The 26,160-nt window shown below is 41.8% G+C and overlaps 1 protein-coding gene across 1 annotated transcript in view; it reads right to left on the bottom strand.

Annotated features, from left to right (window-relative positions):
• Niban1 (niban apoptosis regulator 1) overlaps window positions 1-26,160 on the bottom strand; it is a 154,525-nt gene that overhangs the window by 79,547 nt on the left and 48,818 nt on the right. The window contains exons 2-3 of the mRNA XM_006979936.4: window positions 6,702-6,832; window positions 2,501-2,632 (exon numbers count right to left, since the gene is read on the bottom strand). Coding sequence (XP_006979998.1) covers window positions 2,501-2,632; window positions 6,702-6,832 — 263 coding nt within the window. The remainder of the gene's footprint in view (window positions 1-2,500; window positions 2,633-6,701; window positions 6,833-26,160) is intronic.

Raw genomic sequence — 26,160 nt, 5'->3', positions numbered from 1 at the left:
CAAGACAAAGAATGAGGGAAAAGTCTAACTGAATAAAAATCCCTAAGTCTAAGTGGAATGAAGCATTCAGAGTGCTCTAAGTCTGTAGGAACCCCTGCAAATGCAGGCACTATCTCACCGAATGACTCCTCAGCCATGTATCGTATGTGATGCTTCAGGTTGGATGATCACTGAAAATGCTCCTACACCAAACACAGGTCACGTAGCACAACCTATTTCCACACTCATCAGCCACCACTTTTCCCGAGGCTGTCTTTTCCCTAGACTGCAAGCATGTGTCTAATCAACTACTGTTCATTCAGATCCATATAAGACATTTGGCATACAGTGGATAGTCAACAAATATCTATTAATTGAGACGAGTACCCAGTCAATCAATGGCCAAAGCCAGGGCATGTCAATTAATGCATATGGTGGTATTTTATTTGTACTGAAATGTGATTTTAATTGTATGTTAATAAATAAAGTTGCCCTGGGGTCAGAGCTATTAGGGCCATAGCAAGAGAGTGGTGGTTAGAAGAGCTAGGTAGATTTCTGTGTGTTCAGGGATACAGCCAGCATTGGAGACATACGCCTTTAAGACCTTACATTGTAAGGTACTTACAGGCAGTGACGAGGCAGTCATGTGTTTGGGTTTACAACCAATGAGAAGGCAGAACAGAAAGACTATTTAAAGGCAGACACACAGGAAGTAGCTCTCTTGGGGAAGCTAGGAGCACTGCAAGAGGTAAGATTTTAGCTCTGCGCTCTGACCTCTCGGCTTTCTCTTTTACATTGGTTCTGTGTTTCTTTACATTATTACCAACTATTAGGATATAAAGAAATGAAAGTTAGTAGTTAGACATTACAATAGAAATTGTAGTCATATTGGACATGTTTTAAAAATTGAGCAGATATATTTTAGACAGGTCATCTTCAAACCCTTCAGAGATCTACTGAATATGGCATTTAAAATGTTTTAATAACTTAGAAAATTTTTCTTTTTTGAGACATGTTGGCTCCTGGCAGTACCAATCTACTTCAGAGAAAATATGGGCATTGAAGAAACTGCATATGGAGTTAACTTTCATTGTGGCAAAAGTTAGCCACTGGACAACAAAGTATCCTTGAATCAACAGTACAAAATGGACAGACAGGACACAAAACAAAGGACTACTGATTATTGCCAAAACAAGTGTGGTTATGGCTTTATCAAAAGGCATCTTCTGAGGCCAGGTCAATATGGCACCATCCCTGAAGTGGCCTTCGCAATCCGGAAAAGGTACAGTGACCTTTTCTTCGAAGGCAGCTGAACAGGCAGTGAGCCGATGGCTTCTGTTGTGCAATGGAACAGCACCTGAAAGCTCATGCCTCTCAATAGTAGACTGGCATTTATTAGAAGGATGTGGAGAAGAAGGAGATGCTGAGATGAAGCCATATATACACAGCCAAGAAGAATGGGCAGCTGAATTAAAAAACCGTCAACAATTTCCAGAATTTAAAATCCTGAATCATGACATGACACTAGTGGAATTCAGGTGTTTCTGGTACATGGACTGCTCTCACCCAATGTGAGGTTGAACTGTTGACCTTGTGTACATCCTACTTCACAAATGAGTCTGCCAGATATGCTAAGCCTATAGGCTGAAGATGATGCCCCAACACTGCGGAGAAACCTCAGGTGACTGTCCAGGCAGCTGGCTGTTTCTGTCAACTCACAAATTTTTTGGAAGTTGCTTGCGTGCACTTCCTATTTTTATTTTTGTTAGCTAATATTTCCTTCTGGGGTCTCTGAGAGAGTTGAAGATTAGTTAGTTATAGTTGAAGATTAATTAGGATAGAAAGTGAATTAGATACATTTTGGACTTACCAAAATAGGATAGATAAGGGAATTATTTTCTCTGATTTGTCAAATACAAATGGACTAGACATCGTTTAGGTATTTGTTACTTGTATATATTGTATATAGTTATTGTACTTTTGTATATAGTTTCTCTTTTGTTAGTTATAACCTTTTGCCTTTTTTCTTTTTATTAAAATAGAAAAGGGGAAATATGGTGGTATTTTATTTGTACTGAAATGTGATTTTAATTGTATGTTAATAAATAAAGTTGCCCTGAGGTCAGAGCTATTAGAGCCATAGCAAGAACGTGGTGGTTAGAAGAGCTAGGTAGATTTCTGTGTGTTCAGGGATACAGCCAGCATTGGAGACATACGCCTTTAAGACCTGGAGGGCGGTACTTACAGGCAGTGACGAGGCAGTCATGTGTTTGGGTTTACAACCAATGACAAGGCAGAACAGAAAGACTATTTAAAGGCAGACACACAGGAAGTAGCTCTCTTGGGGAAGCTAGGAGCACTGCAGGAGGTAAGATTTTAGCTCTGCACTCTGACCTCTCGGCTTTCTCTTTTACATTGGTTCTGTGTTTCTTATTTTAATAAGACAGTTGGTTACATCTACAAATGCATCCAAAGTTTTAAGGAGATTGCAAGAACTGGTGGTAACATGGGCATAGCTTACCTCTTTGTTCTCATAGCTTTCCACAGCAAAATCATTTTTAACCACAACATATCTGTCCTTCCATTTCCTGATGTCTTCAGCAAACTGGGAGAGCTCAGCTTCATACAAAACAGTTCCTGGTTCCAATGGGGGCTGAAAGAAGATGAATACAATTAATTGTCACAAGAGATAATATACCTTACTAACACTACATTATTCATGATATCAGGGAATAATTTAGGAAATTATGGTGTGCAGTGATCCTGAGGAAATTGTTGCTTTCTTTTAGATATCACAAATCCCCCCTTCCCATTCCTTCAAAGAAAATGCAGACACTTGTTACATGGACTTTTTCTGAATTTTATTTCCCTCTATATGGATTAGGAATGAGAGTATATGGTAGAAAGACTATCCTTTGCATGCATGTGGCACTTAATACATGCTTGATAAACTGTAGGTAAGAATGAGTGAGGCAGTGCAATGAGTTCCCATACAGCTGTCTACTGTAACTCACTGACATGCCTCAAGGTTACTTCCAGAATCGGACAGCTGTTTTCCTATTGTCCTAGCTTCCTTTCTGTTATGATGAAATTACCTTGACTTCCTAAAACAACTTTGAGAATAAAAAGGTTGTTTGTCTCACAATTCCAGGCCATGGTTCATCATTTCAGGGAATTCAAGATGGTAACTCAAGCAGCTAGTTACATCAAATCCAGTCAAGAGCAAAGAGAATAAGTACATGGATTCTTGCTTGCTCGTTTGCTTGCTTGCCTGACTGATTAATTGCTCTCTTGCATTGCTCAATGCTGCTGCCCACAATGGGAGGCTTGGTCTTCTCATATCAATCAACAACTAAGACAATCTCCCAGAACCATAATGTAGTGGTTTGAATGAGAACGACCCCCATAGGCTCATATGTTTGAATACTTGGTCCCAGATTGGTGGAACTGCTTTGGAAGGATTAGAAGGTATGACCTTGTTGGAGGAAGCATGTGGCATTTAAGTGTGTTGGAGGGGAGGCGAGCTTTGAGGTTTCAAAAGACTTGCACCATTCCAAGTCTCTCTCATTCTCTGCCCATGGCTGTATCTCAAGATTTGAGCTCTCAGCTACTGCTCTAAAGCCATGCCTACCTGCCTGCTGCTATTCTGCCTGCTATGATGGTCATGGACTCTAGCCCTGTGGAACTGTGAAACCCAAACAAACTTCTATAATTTGCTTTGGTCATGGTGTGTTATTGCAATAATAGGAAAGTACCCAAGACACATGTCCACAGGCCAACTTGATGCAGATAATTTCTCATTAAGTGTCTCTTTCCCAAGTGATTCTAATATATTAAACTGACGGTTCTGCCAGCGGTGGTGGCGCACGCCTTTAATCCCAGTACTTGGGAGGCAGAGGTGGGTGGATCTCTGTGAGTTCCAGGATAGCCAAGGGCTACATAGAGAGACCCTGACCCAAACAAATAATGAATGACAGTTCAGTCAAAGCAACCTTCTATACATCTCATCTTCTCCAAAAGCAGTGGTGACCTAGGCTAGGAACACTTTACCCATCTGCCTGCTTTTTAAGGAGTGCATGCTTGGTTGAAGAACAAGGCAAGCCAGCAGCAATCAGTTCTACCTCTTGTATTCATGAGTAGCTCTCATCAACCTTGATATATGTGCTGTTGAGGAGCTTCTGTTGGTCCTCATTAGGTCTTTATTGAGTTTTCCGTATAAGGAGAACACTCACCCTGCTTTGCTACACAATTTCCATGTTATTGTAAAATATAGGAATGTGCCCCTTGTCTTACCTGTCACTGGCGTTACATTGGTTTCTCCCTGCTAAACAAACATGCTGCCTTCAAAACTTATCACTATATTTTAAAGCAAGAAAATTATAGAATTCAGATGAAAGAGACAGGCCTCTTTCTTTTAAGACTCATCTAAGGGAGAAAATAAATTCCATTCCGAATTCCAGGGCTTAAAGACTGTCCTAACAGATAATGAAGCAGCCTCCTATCTCGCCTCATTAAAAGATAAAAAGAACTTTTAAATGAGGCTGAAAGCAACTTTACAGTCCTTCTCTGCAGCTTTTCTCAAACTTGGACCACTTAATCAAAACTAGACTTACTGTGTCTGAGTCTCTGGATTCAGGGAACAGAATTTGCATTGGTTTTGCTTAAGGTGGGAGTCTATTGCCCGGGCTGGTCCCCCTTTAAATTTATTTATGTATATAAGTGTTTCCCGTGTGTGTGTGGGGGTCTGGTGTGAGGGAGTCTGTGTATGTGCATATGCACCACGTGTGTGCTTAGCATCCACAAAGGACAGAAGAGCATCAGATCCTTGGGAACTTGGGCTCTGGAGTTGTGGATTTTGTGAGTCAGCATGTGGTGCTTAGAACCAAACCCACATCCTCTGAAAGAACAACAGCTGCTCTTAATTGCTGTGCATCTCCAGAACGTGCATCCTTAACATGCTCCCTAAATTCTGAGACTCTTTTGTGAGATCCGCATACCGTTAAATTCTCTGGTTAACTTCTCATCCTCTCAGCAGTCACTGGCCCATTCATCACTCATTCTCTTTTGACTCATTTCCCCTACTCCTCAGGGTGTTCCCTCTTAGTGTTTTTGTCTGGACTCTCTCCTCTTCAGGGTCTGCAAATGTTGCTAAGACTGGCACTTCTTCCCTCTGTCTCCATCCTTCCTCCATCATACCTCAGGATATTGCTCTTGGTTATAAACTAACAATCCCAGCCTCCAACTGTCTCCTGGGCTGCAGATCAGAACAACCAACCACCTGGTCAACATATCCACAATGCACGTAAAAATCACTGCCACCACCGCTGCCGCCATCACCATCACCATCATCACCACCACCACCATCATCTTCACCATCCTTGGGGCTAGAGAGCTGACTCAGTAGTTAAGAGTGCTTGCTGCTCTTGCAGAGGATCCAAATTCAGTTCCCAGCACCCACACCAGGTGGCTCACAACCACCTGTAACTCCAGCTCTAGGGAACCTAACACTATTTCTAGACTCCTTAAGGCATGCGCGCGCGCGCGCGCGCGCGCGCGCGCGCACACACACACACACACACACACACACACACACACTTAAAATTCTGTATCACTCACTCTATGTGGTAGTTTGAATAAAAATGGCCCCCATGGAGAATGTTACTATTATGAGGTGTGTCCTTCTTGGGGTAGGTACAGCCTTGTAGGAGGAAGTGTGTCTCAAACTTTTTTCTGCTGCCTGCAGATCAAGATGTAGAACTCTCAGCTCCTTCTCCAGCACCATGTCTGCCTGCATGCTGCCATGCTTCCCATAATGACGATAACGACGCAAATCTGAACTGTAAGCCAGCCCCAATTAAATGCTTTCCTTTATAAGAGTTGCTGTGGTCATGGTGTCTCTTCACGGCCACAGAAACCCTGACTAAAACACTCTATAAACAGTACCCTGTCCTGGGACTTCCCATCACACTTAATATCAAGCCCTTACATGGACCTACAGTCTCTGGTCCCTACAGGTCTCCATGCAGTCACTGCCCACCACTCTCCCTCACTCACAGAGCTCCCAGAGGCTGGTAATCTCAGGACTGAAGGTCTTCCCACTTCCTGCTCCCTCTTCTTAGGATGCTCTTTCCACAGCTATTTACTGTCTCTTCCTATTTCATCATCAGATGTAATGCCATCTCTACACAGGGCTTCCTTCCCAACCAACTTCCCCCAAAGGAGACTCTTGCTTCACTTTTCTTTGTAGCTTTTAGCATTACCTCACCATCACCTGCTATCAGTTTCTCCCATTGTTTATTGTCTGTCTCCTACATTGGAACAAACTCCAGGAAGGTAGGGAGTTTGTTTTGAAACACACATACCAGATCAAAGACAATTCAGAGGAAATCATGTTTGATCGTTGACCAAAACAAACCTAATCACGATTTTTTTTTTTTTAAAACTGAACTTCACAACAGCAAGCTAAATTTCCTGGTATCAAAACATCAATGAAAAAAAAATATAATGATATTTAAACCCTTCTAAGCTTTGTTTTCATATAGATCATACAATAATCAAGAAATCATATATATTCTCATGTCAAGGTAGTATTTTTTAATTAATTTAAGCATAAAATGACTTTTGTGTCATTTGAAAAACTGTAATTCGAATAATTGAAATATTAGCATCTCTATCCCTTTCTCCAGTGAGGGGAAGACACAAATCAAATGTCCTTGGATTACCTTGGTCTTCAGGAATTGTGACGTTAAATCTCTTTGCTGTTCCACCTCACTGCGCACATGATTACAGAAAGCCACGGAGTATTGGCGGCTGTAGTAGGGACTGAAGTTTTTGATAGAAGCCTCAGTTTTTCCTGGAAAAAATACAAAAATCAAAATTTTGAAATGTAGCATGCCTCACAGAACACACATCAAACTACTTTGAATTATACCCCAGCCACACACACACACACCCTGTCATCTCCCAAACACTGCTGTTGACTGGGGTACCAGGGTTTGTTACCAGCCTGTATTCCCTGGGAATGTTGCTACCTGCTGCTCCTGCTTTGAACCCTTTCTCGCCTTCTAGAATCACTCTGAAGAGCTCAGAGTCCCCAGGGACCATTCGGAAGTAAGAGAAGTCTTCTTCAGTGTACATTTTACTCTCTGCTATGACCGTAAGAGTAATCTATTTTGCTTCCTATCCAGGCTAGCTTGTTGTTTATTCTCCTACATGACAGTAATCCCAGAGTCTACCCATCCAAACTCTGTATACCCAACTCTCGTTTTTCTTCAGCACCTGAAAGTTGAGCCTCTAGTCTTTTGCCTCCACAGCCCTGGATGAAAACAACCCTGAGGTAGGAAAATGGCTCAGTTGGTCAAGGGCTGGTTATGCAAGCCAGAGACCTGAGTCTAGATCCCAACATCCATGTGAAAATCCTGGAGCTGGGGAGATGGAGACAGGGGGATCCAGGGACTTGCTGGCCAGGGGACAAGCTACATCAGTGAGATTCAGGTTCAGTGAGAGACCCTGACTCAAAAAACAAAGTGAGGAGTGACTGAGGACATCCCTTGTCATCAACCTCTGGTCCCCCCACACTTACTGTATGTGCACACACACAAAGAGGGAGGCTTGGGAGGGAGGAGGAGAGAGAGGGAGGGAGGGAGGGAGGGAGGGGGAGAGAGAGGGAGGAGGGGGAGAGAGAGACTTGTGCTCCTATTCTCCTAGTTTAGGAGACTTTTGTGATACAGTGTCATATGATTGCCATGAGGTAGAAGGAGGAGCTGATTTAAAAGTCTAGAGGCCTGGACTGTGAACCCCATTCTGACACTGTTAGAAATCACCATCTAACCTCAGCCAACCCCTCAGCTCTCCAGACCTACTGTCCCTGATACTGAAGGGAGGTAGACTTGGGTCCACATGGTTCTTTGAGTTCAGGTGACTCTGGGTAACTCTAAAGCATAATCCTGCAGGTACATCATCACACTAACCAGCAATGATACTTTGGTCTGTTGGTAACAGGGGTGAAATTTGCTGTCAACCATGTAGGACCTGGAGTTGGAGGAAACAGAACATTTCCAAGCCTTGCTTGGCATGGGGGAGTCCAGGAAAAGGAGGAGGGAAAAGCGTTCTGAACCAGATTAGAAAGCCTCTTGGCATCCGGTGCTTCTTTCCAAGTATCAAGATTGATTTCACCATCTATTCAGACAAGCAGTTACAACATGGAATAGGTAGGAGAAGAGCTTGAGGGAAAATAAACCAGAGATAACTTTTCCAAAATAGTTTTAAATACTTCACGGGAGGCTTGGCTTCACTTCTGTTTTTCAAGTCTGATATTTTAGCTGACAGATAAATATTAAAATATAACTTGCCGGCAAGATTTGCACAGAGGTATTATGCATGTAAAATTTCAGAAATAAATGAAGAATCTGAGTCATGTATATGGAGATGCTCAGTAGGAGAACCTTGAATCCCATAGGCGTCTGGTTGTATGCCTATGAAATCACAGATAAACACCCATGTGTCCAGATACCCTCTACAGACAGAGACGCCTACTTTTGCTTGGGCATTTTTTGTTCTTAAAATGTGTGTGAGAAAAGAGAGTTCTTTTGTATTCCCTTAATAAAATGACATTTATGGGTTATATTTATGGGCTTTAGTAATTATTACTTGTAAGGTCCTTTGAGACCCACTAATAATAGATTCTGTAGAAAAGCAAATAAAAGCCCCTATAATTTGAATCAGGCATGCTTTTGCTTGCTCCCTGAGTTTATGGTATTACAATTAATCAGTATTTGCATAATACTTTAATATACTCGGGCTTAATAAGCATCTAATTGGTTATTATTTTATTAGCTTTTATTACAACGCATAAGTAGTAATCCTATATCCTTGTCTATAATTTTCTTACATAGGAGCGGGATATCTTCGAGGATTCCCACAATGAGAGTGAGTCTCGCTTTATAGAAACAGGTCAGTGATGAGCAACATTTGCCCTTTAATTCCAGGCAAGCCCTCTTTGGTCTGTCTGAAGAGTGCCATGCTAATTGTTGATGCTAATTTTTGCTCTCCTCCAAGCAGGTTAATGAAATGAAAGGAAGTGGCTGTCCTTTTATGATGACTTCTGTGAAGCTATTAAAGCTGATTTCCTACTCCCTCACCAAGCCTCCTGCAGGGATCCCCTGCTCCTACCAAGATGTCTCAATGCCACCCCTCCCAACATATGAGAAAAATGTCTCTGGGATGTGAACATCTGCACGTGACATCATCAACACACCACCACCAAGTCACACTTACAAAGAAAAGGTTGCAGATTTCTTGCATTCTCCTAATGACTGGTTTAAATGTAAATAAGTCAGCTAATAGCATCACAAGATCCAAGAGGAGAAGAAACCAAAGGTGATATCCAAACGCATCTAGACATTAGATTAAACTTGTCTGGACCTACATAGGAGTATCAGCAGTAATCAACTGAAGACAAACGCATAGTTAGTATCTGTGACATTGAGCCCCAATCCTCCTATCTCTAAAATACAGATAAAGAGGAACCCCATCACAGGATTTTATGAGGAGTAAATGAAATACTACACATGTTAAAAAAGGTATCTGGAACAGCACCTGACCATTGGTTAACTGATACATTTCAAGTATTATTTAGCATTTCTTTGTGAAAACATTCAAGTAAGTGGATCAGCCCATAAGTGCCCCTAAAAGTAAACTGTGGAAAATAGCTCACTTTCCAGTTTTCAAGATTCCAGAGTATTGGACCTCCCTCATCTCCTTGCCCCCCAATTCAGTGTGATATCCTCCTTTCTGAAAGTGTCGTAAGCCACATTGCGTGGGCTTCCAGCACAAAGAGGCCAATGGGTCATAGGAAGCCAGGACGCAGAAGAAGGGCTTCTTCTCCATTTGGAATATCAACACTTTTGACACAGGCACAATTCTGCTAATCTTACTCGGTGGCTCCAGCCTGTGCTGAGCTTCATATTGCAACAATTTACTCCCTCAGTGCAAAACCAAAAAAGGCCTATTCCACAGCTCTAGCCACAAAGCTTAGCTTTGCTTTGGCTTTCTACCCAAAAGGCATTTGTGGGCCCTTCCAAAACCATTTCATACACAGAAACTGAAAATCTCAGTGCCCATTCAATTCCCTTCTCTCTGACTCCTGGGTTCAATCAGATCCTGTCACTTTTATTTCTACACTATTTTGAGTTTTATTTTTATTTTTTTATTTATGTATGTTTGTGTGAGTATATGCCATGTGTGTGCAGGTGCTCGCCGAGACCAGTAGAGGGCACCAGATCCCCTGGAGCTGCAGTTTAGACAGTTACCAGCTTCGTGGGTATGGGGGCTGGGATCTGAACTCAGGTCCTCTGAAGGGCATTGAGTGCTCTTAACTGCTGAGCCATCTCTCCAGCCCCTGTACACTATTTCTTGAACCCACCCCCTTTTTCCCACTTCAACCCCCATATCATCTATCAAGCCTTTATTAAATCTCAACCTCATAAGAATCTCTTAATTGGCTCTGGGCAAGAAGCTCCTTAGCTCTCTGCTCTAAAACATAGACAAAACTATGCAGAGCAGAAGAGGGGAATTCTGGAATGGAGACACAGATCCCTAAAGACTGGAGACACTTCGTTTATGGAGTAGCAGCAGATTCTAAGAAGGGCTAGAGTCTAAGATGATGGGACAGGAGAGGTAAAGACAATAGGGCTGCTGGGACCCACCCGTTCATGCTACACTGAGGAGAAGAGTTTCCCGGCATTGAGACTGTCGGAACATCTTTTTAAAGGTGGAAGGGACAGACCTCTTTAGTTACAAAGGTCATAGATCTCCGGGTCCTGGTCCTCCAGTGACATGGAGCTGTGGTCACACCATGTCACTTCCTGTGTGTGTGTGACATCCCTCAATAGCTCCCTGCTGCCTGTAACTTCCCAGTCGGCCACTGAAGGGACCCAATGCACCTGTCTTACATCGTAGTGCTTCCACGCGCTTCAACTTTGCCCAGCGCAAGCTACCTATTCCTTACCTATTCCTTTCTCCCTGTAAGAGTTCCATCGTTCATCTTCACACTCTTCAAGCCCACAGGCCGATGCCAGCCCCATTCGGACCCTTTTCAGATCTGGCCAGTTGGAGACAATCTCACCACCTTTAGCATTCTGCCACTTTTGCTACAACTCTGTAAATATGGCTTATCGCTCCTCCAAGGGCACACTGTATTTGTACACGCAACACATACTTGGTGAAATGGATGGGAGAACAGCTGAGTAAATATTCAAGACTAAAGAAAATCACAATGCATAATAATAATAATGAAACCCATGATATAGTCCCAGGAAGGAAGGTCTGGGGCTTGATTACTTATTATTAAAGGTATGCCTCCATGAAGCCCAAGGCATATTTGTTTACAGAAATCTGAATCTTACAGGTTAATTCCTTTTAAGCTTTTACATAAGTTTTGCCCATGAAAATATTTGAAATGATTAACAATCACTTCTTGATTTGTTTGATTTGATCAGTCTAAAAAGATGGAAACATGTAACAATCTGGTTGAAATTTATATGAAGTCTCAAGAATCTGAATTTGTGTGTTTTTTCATTCTAGAACAGTGGTTCTCAATCCATGGGTTACAAGCCCTTTGGGGGTTAAAAGACACAGGAGTTGCCTAAGACCATCAGAAAACACAGATATTTACATTACAATTCATAACAGCAGCAAAATTATAGTTATAAAGTAGCAATGAAAATAATTTTATGATTGGGGGCCACCACAACATAACATGTATTAAAGGGGCACATCATTAGGAAAGTTAAGAACCACTGGTCTAGAAGGTTCTTTGAAAGATAGTACCCACAGCCACAATGATTCACTCATATCTGTTTCCCAGTTCCTTGGTCTCTGCTCTATCATACTGTTCATGTGCTTATGGTAGATTAGTCTTTGTTCCCTATTATTCCTGTTGTTACCTCAGGAACTATAAATACGCTAAAATCTAAATCCTCCCCAAACAGGAGTTTCCTCTATTTCAATTCCTTTTAGAAAACTAGCTCATAAGAAAAAAAGATACAAGAAATTAAAACATGATTGTGTCGTGAAACACAAAACAATTCCAACACTAATTTTGTTGAATTCCTTCCTAATCTTTTAAAATTATAGTACAGTTTTTATCCAGTGTTATTCAGTTACCAATTGATCTGTGACTTTTCCTGTAACATGGGAAAAGAATCATTGTTTTTTAAGATGTTAGTTTTCAATTATGAAGGATAAAAGTATAGATATCAGAAAAACTTTTATCAAGATGGCTATTTCACTGGGAACTGAGGTGAGCCACATAATAGAAGACTAAGTGGACTTTTGGTACAGTTTCTTATGATCCGCTAATGTTGCAGGTGAAGATTAATTTTGATAAACAAGAAAAATGTCTCCAAAATTTTCAATAATTTTAAGATATAATATATGCCAATGTGTATTTCTCCTGGGTTTCTAAAATTGTAGAGATTTATAAGTTCTCATGAATTACAGCATCAGCCATGATCTTGGGTTGCTAAGCACCATAACTTTACACCTTAGGGTAGAAAATTGGAAATCCCAATTCACAATACAGAGGTGCAGAAATCTAATTACATACAATGATGCCCAAGGACTCTCTTTCTTCAAGTAAATGCCTTAGAGAATGAGGATAAATTGGATTCTCCATAATTGAAGAAAAGACAGGGAGGGAGGGAGGGGAGGGAGGGAGGAGGGAGCGAAAGGGAGCGTGTGGGGGGAGAGAATGAGAACACATTTATTACTGGTGCTAGGTGACAGGCTTTTAAGCGGCTCCACCAGAAAATGGCAGAATGATTCATGGGCGGCCTTGAGTCTGCAGATTCCACGGGCTTCTTGCAAAAACTCCACCATGAGGTAAAAGGTGAGAGGTGTATAAACCAACTTAAGCTCTCTATGATTTACTTTGGGTGTTAATCCACAGAGAAACACAAATATGCATGCTTCCAGGAGCTTACATCAAGCATATTAAAGTCACTAGCAATCACTCAGGACTGAGTACACATGTGGATTAAAAGCAGGTATATCAGGAATAAACAACACAATCCAGTTTCCTGGGTTTCCAAACTCATACTCAGAGGTCCAAAATGGTGAGGACAGTTTACAATGAACCTGCCATCAGACCATTTAAATGTTTCATAATTCCTGTCCACAGAGTCAGCCCCTGCATCTTGTAATGTGGCAGCAGAGCCCAGTCCTTTAAAGGCATGTAGATATTGTCTGAGGGAGCAAGAGCTTGTTTCAGTAAGCAGACAGAAGCAAAAATGGTACTTTCTGCAAAGGGCCACAGTCACTGAAGTAAACGAGGGGCCCATTGGCACAACATGTTTGCAAAACAATAGTTCATGCATTAATATAAATAAGCAAAGCAGATGATAATATGAGTGGGCACTCCACCATTTAATGAGTTTCAAATCACTACCTCATTCTACAGGAAAAATAAAAGCCTCACTGTGGCCAGCTTGCCCAGGTTAAAAGAGAATCTGGGACAGATGTATAAAACTAACCCTAAAGTCTGGTCTGGTCTCTGGTTTTGTTGTTGTCTTTTAGTATTGTTAGAAACACACATGCACCTGTATACACACACACACACACACACACACACACACACACCTTTCTTTAGCCATAGTTAGGTAGAAGTGATAAAGTAGCCCATTTTTTCCCCCTCTCCATTTGGATAAAGTGCTTGGAAATTTTCAAGATTACTTTGCCGTTTCTCACACATGCTTCTAGTGTCTTGTGACACAGCTGAGCTAGAGAATAAATCTTATTTATCTGGCCACTTCTCTAAGTTGCCTAATGTCCTCCAAGGAGTGAGAAAGAATTTAAACTGCTCTGACAGCTGATTTTCCAGACATTACAAGGATAATTATGCTTTTGTCTATCAGACAACTTCTTCTGGACTCAGGACAATATTACTGAAAATCAGGACCAGAGAGGATGAGATTCTCTTTGCTGTTTGGGAGGCCTAATCGTAATTATTAAGTCCTTTATGCACATATTTTATCATAGGCTTTCAAAGTATTCCAAATTCATTACAAAATTCCTTGCAAGTGAATGTAACATGCACATTTAAAAAAGTCAGACCCGGCTTAAAACAAACCAGAAACCAAGCTGAGATATTCCCGATTTCCCCGTCTAACACAGGAAGTTCTCTGCTACTTCTTGCAGGTTTCTCGTTCTCTTTTTTCTTTGCTTTTCTTTTAAACTATGTCCTTCTTTTTCTTATTTCACTTTTCTTGTTTCCACACAGAAGTTTATCGGTTTGATACACTTTGTATTTTCTGTCTCTTCTCTCAGGGATCTATGCGGGACTGGCAAGATGGCCAATTAGGAAATGCCTCTTGTCCAATAAGACTGGGGACCTGAGTCCAACCCCCAGAATCCATGTTAAGGCGGACAGAGAGAAGTGAGTCCACAAAGTTGTTCTCTGATCTCCACATGTACCATGCCATATGCAGAACCCTCAGCACAAAAAATACATTTATTATTTATTTATTTTAAGAATCCATGTCATAGCCGGGCGGTGGTGGCGCACGCCTTTAATCCCAGCACTCGGGAGGCAGAGCCAGGCGGATCGCTGTGAGTTCGAGGCCAGCCTGGGCTACCAAGTGAGCTCCAGGAAAGGCGCAAAACTATGCAGAGAAACCCTGTCTCGAAAAACCAATAAAAAAAAAAAAAAAAAAAAAAAAAAAGAATCCATGTCATTAATGTGAAAAAAAAAAAAAAACCTATAGGTAAGTGTTTGGGTCCCAGATATGCTTACATTTGCTCATCTAGGATAAGGGTGGCAATAAGAAGGTGGCGCTAAGCCGGGTAGTGGTGGCACACTTCTTTAATCCCAGCACTCAGGAGGCAGAGGCAGGCAGATCTCTGTGATTTCGAGTTCAGCCTGGGCTACAGAGCAAATGCCAAGACAGCCAGTCCTACACAGAGAAACCCTGTCTCGAAAACAAAACAAAACAAAAAGGTGGCACCAACAAACGTCATGAAAAACTTTGTAGAACATTCAGCCGTTCTGTGTGCCAGCCAACATTCTGGAACTATTTACGAGGCAGATAGGGTACTCGTTAATAAAAATTATTTTCGCATGCCTTAATTTATAAGATTTGAGAGCTGCCAAAATGATTCAGACCTGCCGGCTCCTTAGATTTAGCAGGTGCCAAATCACTGTACACAGCTTTCTTGATAGAAGCCCAAACGTCACCCAAAATGGAACCTGACTGATGATAGGTTGGGACATAGCACAGCACAGAAGTCAAACTTGATTTTTGGAGAACTCAGTAGATGCCTGCGGGTCACCTGGCTCTGCTAATCACTAAACTTGAAATTCTCTGAGTGACACACAACTGAAAACCACACAAAAGTGTCACGTGGGATGCTCTAAAACTAGACAGGAATTGTTAGAATCAAACTCCTAAACTGTTAGCTATTTAGATGGCACAAGACCATCCAGGATCCCCCTTTTCTTTGGAAACCGTGAACTTAAGATCACAGGGCATTTAACAACTGTGCTGAGACCTCATGACCTCAGCCCTCACAGGAGCCCAGCCCTCACAGGTGAACTTCATGGACTTCCACAACTCAGCAGATGACGATGGCAGTCTCAGGCGTTCTCCTCTTTTCAAGTAAAGGACTTACCCATCCCGAGGTCACAAAACTAGTTGGTAATAGCGCATTTGTGAAATTTGTAAAACTCAGTGCCAAGATGTTAAGAGCATTTTCCTCTGTTAATTCCTACATCGATTTTAATGGAGAAACTCAAACATTTTTATTACAGAAGAAGGTAAACAGTCCTTGGTAATAAAAAAGAGTGCAGTCAAAGAGCCTTGTGAAAAAATACGAAGGCTAATTTTGTACTAGCCTGACCCAGACGCTACTATCGTGAATGTCTCTAAGGGTATCTATGCATTAGCTCTTCTCTCAAGTGGTAAGGCACATTTCTTCTGACTGCTCTGAGCTTGGACATTAGTTGTGGTGGTTTGAATGAAAATGACCCCCATAGGCTCATAGGGAGTGGCATTATTAAGAGGTGTGGCCTTGTTGGAGTAGATGTGGCCTTGTTGAAGGAAGTGTGTCACTGGGGATGGGCGTTAAGGTTTCAGATGCTCAAGCCAGGCCCAGTGGCTCGCTCTCTCTTCCTGCTGCCTACCAATCCAGATGTAGAACTCTCGGCTGCTTCTCCATTACTATGCTTGCCTGTATGCCAGCATGCTTTCCCTGCCATGGCAATAATGGACTAAACCTTTGGACCTGTAAGCCAGCCCCAATTAAATGTTTTCCTTTATAAAAGTTGCCATGGTCATGGTGTCTCTTCACAGCAAAGTAACCCTAAGCATCCTTTCCAGCCTTTGGACTCTTCCAGGATCTGCAACCTTTCATCATTTGGACTGAAAGTACCCTATTAGCTTTTCTGGGGCTCCAGCTTGCCAACTACAGATTTTGAAACTTGTGAGCCTCCACCATGGCATGGGCCAATTCTTTATACTACATATATATTCAATCAGATACAACTGATTGAACTACATTATTGAATCCCAACACAGCCCTCCATTTATTTCACTTAATAGACACCACACTTTAGATCAATAACAAGTCAAAAGCTATGCAAACATCTAGTGCCTAGTATTAAGTTCTCATCATCAGTTTTTAAAAAAAAAAACACTCTGAAAAACAGGGAATCTATACTTAAATCATTCCAACAAGTCATTTATGAAAGAGAATTAAAGCATTGGGCTCAGCTTTTTTCCAGTTGGCAGAAGTTGGCATCAAATAAGGGCAGAAACCCAGCAAAGTTCTGGGTACCAGGGAAACCAGCTAGCCTTATCTGAGCACAGTTTAATCCTATTCAGGTGTTCCAATTAAGTGGCATCAGCATCTCAATTAAAGCTGCAGTCTTTGCTGGCTGGTGCAAGAAGGTCCCCTGGGAAAGGCACTAATTAAGTCAGTTTTCTTATCTAGTGATTACAAATTTGTTTTGCACAAATCGAGGTTAAGAGGTATTAGCATGGGCCAACTCTGTCATCTGAATATTTGAAACGGACATTAGCCAAGTTCCTCTTGTCTCTGCTCTGCAGCCAACTTTATATGCTCAACGGGGTGAGATATGCTGGGCAGCCCACTAGCACGGTGTTTGTGTATCTGCGAGTTCTCTTTGCTCATGAGATACTTCCAATATAGAGACTAATATGTTGGATAGTACATATGTAAAGTCTCCTTGATAAATAAAATGCTAATACTACACCAGAGGGAACTTATTTTTTAAACAAAATGTTGTAAGTCTACCTGTAGGTTTTATCATCTACAACTTCACCTGGCACCATTATATTGAAATAAGTGTTTATTCCTATAAATTTTTATTTTTATATTTATATTATTATATTAATATATAATAATTTATATTATTTTTAAACTCCAACAACTTATGTGGTACCTATGTATAATTAATAGCATTGTTATGTATACTCTCAAACTTGACTCAAACCTGTCATTCTGCCTGCCTCATTTCTGACCCATATTCTATTTTGTGTATGTGTGTACGTGTATATAATATTAAAATATAATTATCACATAAATTACTCCACCACTGTAATAATTTAGACAGTATTGTATTACTATTTCCAGAATGGACATCAGACCACTGGAATAGAACAGAAAACTCAAAACCACCAATTCAAAACTGGGAATTTGATATGCATCAGAACACACTATAGACAGACACACAGACTATAGACAGACACACAGACCACAGACACACACACACACACACCATGATTTAGCATGTTCATTTTAATTGCAATATTTAACAGCAGGGTTTGGTTCCTTTTGCCTCTCACTTGTTTCCTCTTTCACCCTTACAATCAACGCTCACGTGGACACTAGTGCATGAAGCTCCCAGTGGGTACATGTGAGTTCCTCTTAGTGTGCATCTAGAATACTGGGATAAAGTGTGAGGATCTCACTGGCCCTCAGTATTGCCAAGCTTCTCACCAAGACGGCAGCAATTGATATCTCAAATCCTCGGAAATATTAGCCTGGTCTATTCTAACAGGTAAAAATCACACTTATTAGGAGGTTGAGCAGCTCTTCAGGTGTCCTTGGCCATTCGGTTTCTCTCTGAACGCACACCCTCTCCCCACAGGTCTTCCTACTGACCCACAAGCATTGTTTATACAGTTCAAGAAAGAATCCTCCTCAGACATAAACATGAAACATCATTTCCCAATCTCTGCCTGGTTAGTCACTTCAGCTACGGTGTTCTGTTGAGCAAAAGATGCAGAGTTGAATGAAGTAAGACTTAAGCTGCGTCTACGTTAGGAAACCCCTCCTTCCTCTTTTGCTCACAGGGCTAGTCTCCTGCATTTTCATTTAAAAGGGCTTTTACGGGAAGGTCTTTCACAATCTGGAATTTGTTTTATCTATCGTTTGGGACTCCATAGTTTCCATGTGTAACACATACACACGCTTTCCATACTTGAGTGTTTTGCTTGGAGTTCTCTGCTCTGTCCAGCGGCCTAATGTTGACTTTGGAACTATTGGTACCATACTGTCTCAATTATTGTAATATTAGACTAATTTCTATTTCTGGAGAACAATGTCTTCCCATATGTCTCTGAAGTTTTTTAGATACTTCTCATCCAGTAACCTTCCACATGAATTCATGGCAAATTATGTCAAGTCCAATGGAAAAACATGTAGGTATTTTCATCAGAATATCAGTGAATCTGTGATTATTAAGAGACTAATGGTTTTAGGATACATGTGTGAACGAGCAAAGCGTCTCCCAGCCCCACATGAATGGAGAACACATCACGGACTGGGCTTTAACTCTGCTTACCCTTGAGCCCTAGATCTACTGAGTGGAAAATTCTGGAGATGTAACACAGCAAAACTGTGCTTGAAAGAGTCCTCCAGGCCATAATGATGCAGTCCAAAGTGAAAATCCAGTTTACTCAGTCACCTGCTGATGGTGCCTGTAGTTTGCTGTCTGTTGTAAGTGATGCAGGTTATAGGTACCTTTTGTCCCTGCACACAGGTATGTAAAAAAACATAGGATAAAATTGCAGAATGGAATGATAATCCACAGAGCAATTGCATGCCATTTTAATTAAAGTGGACACATTACCCTCATAGGAATTTTTCCGTTGTTCAATGCCACTGTATCATATGAGATTGTCGTTCACCCATGTCCTCAAACTCCTATAAACCTTGTCAACAAGAAAGGTGTCTGCTATGTAGCTATAGGGTTAACGAAAAATCAAAAATATCATCCCAGCTACCTGAGATTGTGCCTGCCATTAATGATGTATACCGACACAGACAGAATCTTTCCAGCACAGGGACTTAAAATGTATATTTATAGTTACCACACAAGAGTTGTGAGTGGCCATTACATTTAACTAATAGTGTAGTCACGATTGCATATTATTAATTCAGGCATACTATTCCACTTGGCAAAAAGTAACATTCAAAAATAGTCACCTATGGGAGTAGATGAGGCTTAATGGTTGGATGCAGAAGAGAACTGTGTCGCTTTTGTAAAATGTGATTTTCTATGTACTTTCTATGTAGATTTCTGAAATGTGACTTTCTGTGTACTTTCTATGTAGATTTCTGAAATGTGACTTTCTGTGTACTTTCTATGTAGATTTCTGAAATGTGACTTTCTGTGTACCAGATCTCTGGCTGTCACCTTCCTCTGAGTAAGTCATCCCAAGATGCTCCATGGAACCTCTCTCTGGGCGCTCATGGGCTTTGGCACCAGCACACTCAATGGGAGGTTCTAAAGGCATCACAAAAGGACAAGTTTCTTCTTATCACAGGATGGGGCCTTAATCTTCTCCCTAGAGTGGATTCGGTCCCTGCTGGAGGAGCAGGGCTTTCTGAGGCACCAGAGTTTACTTGAGAAAGTGGTAGGTCCAAATCTCACTATGTTGGTACCAGCGCTTATTAGTAATATGACCTTAAGCAAGTTATTTTATCTCTAGAACATGTTTTGCAGATGTGGAAGCCATCTGCTGCTCCACCTTGCTAAAGGGAATATACTGAAATCCTTTCAGAATACACGAAACTCTGCAGCTAAAGGATACAACCATTACAAGAAAGGTAATTACTTACAGATGAAGCAATGTCCTAGGTTTTTAAACGTGTTATCTAATAGAAGTATTGTCTGTGAATCAGGTGAACGTTATCGATCATCTCATCGGTTACTTGCTTGAGATTGATAGTCTACTTAGTTTTCATTAACTTTTATCTTAGCAGCCTGTAGAAACACTTTCACATTTTCACTTTTAAAATGAGGACACAGACCACGCATCTCAGTGTTTTCTTTTCTGGCTGCCCGTAAGGTTCTCCTCAACGGCTTGATTAAAAAAAAAAAAAAAAAAAGTAAAAAGTTCTATTATTACCTACTCCAAAACTACCTGAGAGGGGCCAGAGAAGCTGTGGGTGGTGTGGTTCTCAGGTGAACTCTTAGGATAGAGCCAGTTTGGTGTATCCAACAGCACCGTAATGAACCATAGACGTGGACATTCACAAGCATTAGCAAGATGCCTGAAAACGTTCGTGCCCGGGTGGTCGGGGCTCTGACCTAACACACCCAATCATTAATGTCCAACATTCTCTTTAAGATTCTCTAAAGTGTAGAGATGCACTCTGGTGCTCCTAGGGGTGTGTGTGTGTGTATGTGTGTGTGTGTGTGTGTGTGTGTGTGTGTGTGTGTGTGTGTGTGTTTTAGGGTGATGGTCATGTTCCATGTTCCAAAGCACTAGGCTCCTTTGTTTTGGGTGTGGGCATGCAAGTGCCATAGCAAGCCTCTGGAGATCAGATTACAGCTTGGGGGAGATAGTTCTCTCTCCCTCTACCATGTGAGCCCCAGGTTTTGGATTCAGTTTGTCAGCCCTGGCGGCAAGCATGTTCACTGGCCAAGCCATCTGTTCAGCCTGCAAATTATTTTTGAAATCAGATGAGTTGACTCGGGATGGGAGGTAAGAGAAAACTGCCCATGTGTAACTATGCCATAGAGGTGTAAAAGACAGACAGACAGACAGACAGACAGCTGCTGGAAGAAGAACATCCTCCTTGATGCCAGGTTAGCTGGCTTTATAAAACAGAGGGGAAAGACCTCAACAGGGCTAAAGGGTAGTTTTGGATACATGCTCTGCATTCTAGTCCATTCCGGAGCCTGCTGCTGCTCTAGGGGTGTATCACACAACATCCCCAGAGAATCCCAAAGCTCTGGAAACCCCGTGGGCATTCCCATTCCGCAGATGGGTTCTTAAGGGATTATAGTGGGATTCTCTCAAAGCTCATGAAGAGCCCTCCAACGGAAGGGGCAGACAATGCAGGAAAAGCGACCCCTTGCAGAGATGGCCTGTGCTAATGTTCTTGTGGCCCTTCTCATCCGGAAGGCCGATCTGAGAGCACAAATAAACCCTGCTGCCTCTGCTTTATACCAAACAGGGGAACACAAAAATGGTAAGAGAGAAAGCTGCAGCAAAAACCCTATTTCTATGCACAGCTAAAAAACAAAAAAACAAAAAAAAAGTAGGGCTAAGAACTTCACCTGAACTTTGAATTTACAATTTTTAATTTATTTAATCGTAACATTTACATGGTATTGTTGGTCTAACTCTAAGTGCTACTACAGTAAATGGTGGATAAACTAGATACACGCAAAATAGAAAATGGCACATTAACTTCCTTTTATCACCCTTGTATAGCTAATATATATGTCCACACATATATACATCCACACATATGCTGAAGGTCTTCTTTTTAAAGCACACTATTTAATTTTCAGGACAAGACTGAAAGTTGCCTTTTCAATTCTCCATTTAACACAACAGAAAATTATATTTATAAATATCACAAAAAGTGATGCCATCTGCTTCTCCCTTAGATTTTGCAGTTTGTGGGTTTGGTTTTGGTGTTTGAGACAGCATCTCTCTACGCAGCCCCCATTGGCCTTGAACGTATAATGATTATGATCTTTCTGTCTCCGGGCTCCTGAGTGTTTTCCGATCACAGAGATGAACCTAACCTCTCCCCCTCCCTCCTTCCCCTCCCCCCTATACACACTGGCTTATCTTTTAATATCACAGTCATGATTCAGTCTCTTACCCCTAACTACATCTGTATTGGAGCCCTGTAATCTGCCTAGCTGGCCGCTCTTCTCCCAGCCTCCCAGCCACACAGCTCGCCGGCGGCGTGCAAAGCTGTGTGCTGGCTCCACGAAGAAAATGAGCTCAGCGTTCCCTGGGCCTTCACCATTCCTCAAACCGCTTCTCGTCCGTCCCCAATTCCAGTTCCACTTTCCAAAAGAGGCATCATGGTTTCACAAGTGCCCTCCACACACACACACACACACACACACACACACACACACACACACACACCCGTAAGCACTCTCTCTTTACTCTCAGAAGACTTCCTCATTTTTATTTTGAGGAAACTGAAGTTTCATTTCTCTCCCATCCAGCTCCAAGTTCATCTCCCAATCAGCTATATCCTCTCTTCCTTCCTGTTTGGCTAAATGGAAGTGCCACTGCCCTGATCATCTCCTCTGTCGTGGACCATTACTCCCAAACAGCTTTCCTCACATCCTGAAGGAAAACAAAGCAAACAAAACTCAATCTCCCTCTCAGTCAGCTGTGGCCCTTTTCTTCTTCCCTAAGTAAAATCTTTGAAACGGCGCTTCTAAACCCCCTGTTCCCATACCCACCACTTCTGTCGTCTCCTTCTCGTCCTCCACTCTTTCCCTGAGAAACCCAAAGGCCAAAGACCAGGCTGCACACTCAAATGACCCCCAGACTCTCTAGCCCCCCTCATATGTATGCCCAACTCTCTCCTGCTAATTCCACATGAAGTCCGGCAGGCTCTTCAAAATTGTTCTCCAACTCGATGAAAAGATCCACCCTCCCCTGGGTATCTGTGTGGAAACCTCAAGTTTTTCCTTTATTCTCCGCCTTCCAGGACTATACTCATCAGATCCTACCATTTGACCTCGGGTATGTCTCTGAAATGCAGCCTTGCTGCCAACTTTTGGTACAGACCTTCATCTATTCCAAGAAAGGTTCAGTCAGTGAGCTCCTGCCTTCCTGCCTGCCTCTGCTCACTCCCCTTCAAATTTAATCTCCCAGCTTGTAATTGGAGCATTCCAAAGGCTGAGGCAGGAGGATTGCTGCATCAGTTTGAGGTCACCTTGGGTTACATATGAATTCTGGGCCACCCTGGTCTACAGGGTGAGACCCTGTCTCAAACAACCAAACACCAGCAGAGGCAACAGGCTATACAGTGCATAGCTAATCAGGTCCCTCTTCTAGTCAAGATCACCTCAGACTCTTTCAGGATCTTTCATTTGGCCTCAGCTTTGGTTTTTCAAGACAGGGTTTCTCCGTGTAGCTTTGGAGCTTGTCCTGGAACTCACTCTGTGGACCAGGTTGGCCTCGAACTCACAGAGATCCACCTGCCTCTGCCTCCCGAGCGCTGGGATTAAAGGCGTGTGCCACCACTGGCCTCAGCTCTTATCTCTAGCTCCTCTATCCACAGAGCAGCACTGATGATGTCATCTCCCTTGGATGCACTAGGACATTACCTTGCTCAAGGCTCTTAAGTACAGCAAATTCCTGACCTCCTGCTGATACTGTCCACTTTTCCTTGAACCTATAGACTCAGAGAAGCTCCAATTCATCCTCAAAAATCAAACTGAAAATCTGCCCGGAAGGTTCTGCTAACTTCCCGTCATCCACCCACTTGAATTGCCGTGAATGGCTCCCTCTCAGCATTCACATAGCCCTTCACCTAGCCCCCCAGTGTATGTATCTATTTCTACCCTGCAGCTGGCCACCAGTTTGGGTGCCCTTTCCTTCTGGTACAGCAGCTATTGAAAGTGCATCCCTTTTCTTTGTTTCCAGGAACTAAAGGTCAGCACAGGACACATAAATAAGACTTCATAAATATTTACTGGTTTGCCATTTAGATATTAGCTCTATATCATGTATACTTCCCCTGCACACCATCTCAGACTCCCTCCATAGGACTCCAGAGAAAACAAATGCAAAACGAATTTTTCATCCAAACCGAACACATACGCCAGTATTTAAACTGAGAACTCATACCTCTGAAATTCTCTAGGAAATTCCAGTTCAAAACTGCTGTTTTTTCATAGCCGGTACATTTGTTTTCCCTTCATTAGAGAAGAGTTCAAATAAATGATCATTTCTCCATAGCTTCTTCCTAAAGGAATGTGTTTAATGACGTGGTCACTCAGCATGAGAAAAACTGGGGAAAGGTAATCCATAGCATGACTCTTTAAAAATCCAGAACAAAGAGAATTGTCCTGAGGAGTAGGTAATCAGTCTAAGCCACCGGCAGCACCCTGGGGGTAAGGAGAGGTGATGTGAGGTGAACAATTGCCTTCCTTTTTGCCCAATCCCAGCTAAAGCTCACACTTCCTCTGGGAGTAGCTGAGGAAGCATCCGCACTGCATATTTACAAAGGTGATTTCAAGGTGAAATGTCCCCAGGACCGTGCTTAGGAGGCATAAAAATCCTTAGTGATTTAATCCAGCTCAGTGTGAGGCAGGAAAAGTCAACTTTAAGCGATCTGGGTATCAGGAGTTATTTACTTACTGGAAAGAAAGATAAGACTCAAATTTACTTTGGAAATAATTTACAGAGAGCTACCCTTGAGAAGAAGAGAGGTGAGTGACTGTCTTATCATAGTGTGCTGGTTTTCACTAGGGACCTCTGTGATGCTGTGACTTGTCTATATCTGGGTAAGGGTAGCAGCAGGTGAAGACTAAATGGCAGCTGTTTGCTTATCATCCATGGCGCAAGTTCTGTAACCATCCTCAGTATTGAGCACAAACCGCACACGAGTGGACAATCCCTTCGGTGAGTCACAGGCTCTTCAACAATCTCCATGCAAGTAACTAAACACACAAAACACAGATAAAAGCCCAAATACATTTTCATGCTACATACTCCGAAACAATCTTCAGACTGAAGGAAATGCCCTTACAAGGAAAAAGGGGGAAAAGCCTTGTCTCATTCAAGTACCTAGGCACAGAAAGAAAAAGACATATAGCTTCGCTCTTAAGATTTTAAGTAAGACGTGCCAATCAAAGAAAAGGAAATGAGGCGAACCATGGAAAGGAAGTGGGTTTGAGTTTTCATCCACAGAGCATCAGGACTAAGAAACTACAATGATCCTCTTTGGAGGATCAAAGGCATTGTCTGGAGGACCAAACTCAGAGCCTATGCGTGGATGATCACAATGACATCAATGCATCCCAAGTCGCCCTTTGTGGCCATGTGAAAAGGTTAAAAGAAGGTGATCAAGAGAGATCAGGAAATGAGAAAGAATTGTATGGAGAGCCCTTTAAATTTACCATCAAATGCATGCACATCATTAAATAATAATTAACATTTTAAATATGGAAAGATAACAACAATGCTTTTGCATATACAATCATCTAAGACTATCTAACATTCAGTAGATCGACATTTATTTCTTTTTTAAATTTATATTTGTGTGTGTGTGTGTGTGTGTGTGTGTGTGTGTGTGTGTGTGTGTGTACATGTAGAGATCAGAGGTCAATCTGTAGCAATCTGTTTTCTTCTTCCACTATGTGAGTCCTGGGGGTGGAATTCAGGTGGTAAGGATTAGTGCCGGGCACCTATTATATCCACTGAGCCATCTCACCCATCCAACCTTCTTTATCTTAGCTGTAAAAGTTGATCATTTAGCTGCTGCTTGACTGTTGTAATATAAAAACAGAAGCAAATAAAAAGTTTATTACATCAAAAATATATCTCTTGGTTTAATAATGCATAATAAAGTACAAAGTATAGTTACGTTAAATTGAGTGTAACTTATGGAAAGGTACTCATAAAAAGGGTCAAGATGTAAAAATGTATCAGTAAAGAAAATAAAAACACCATGAACATTAACTTTCCTCTGCAGAGTGATCACAAAGATATAGAAAGGCAAAACCTACTGAGTAGACAAAAATGATTGGAAGGAGATATGTCAGAACCCATAGGAGACCTTTTCTTTCTATTTTCAAATAGAACTATATCCTTCATAACATACTTCATCTTATACTAAGAAAGATTTTTATTGAAAAATTAGTGCCAAAGCATAATAATCTGC

This window comes from Peromyscus maniculatus, chromosome 11 (genome assembly GCF_049852395.1).
Source record: "Peromyscus maniculatus bairdii isolate BWxNUB_F1_BW_parent chromosome 11, HU_Pman_BW_mat_3.1, whole genome shotgun sequence".
Classification (NCBI taxonomy): Eukaryota; Metazoa; Chordata; class Mammalia; order Rodentia; family Cricetidae; genus Peromyscus; species Peromyscus maniculatus.
This window is presented reverse-complemented; position numbering and strand designations above follow the sequence as displayed.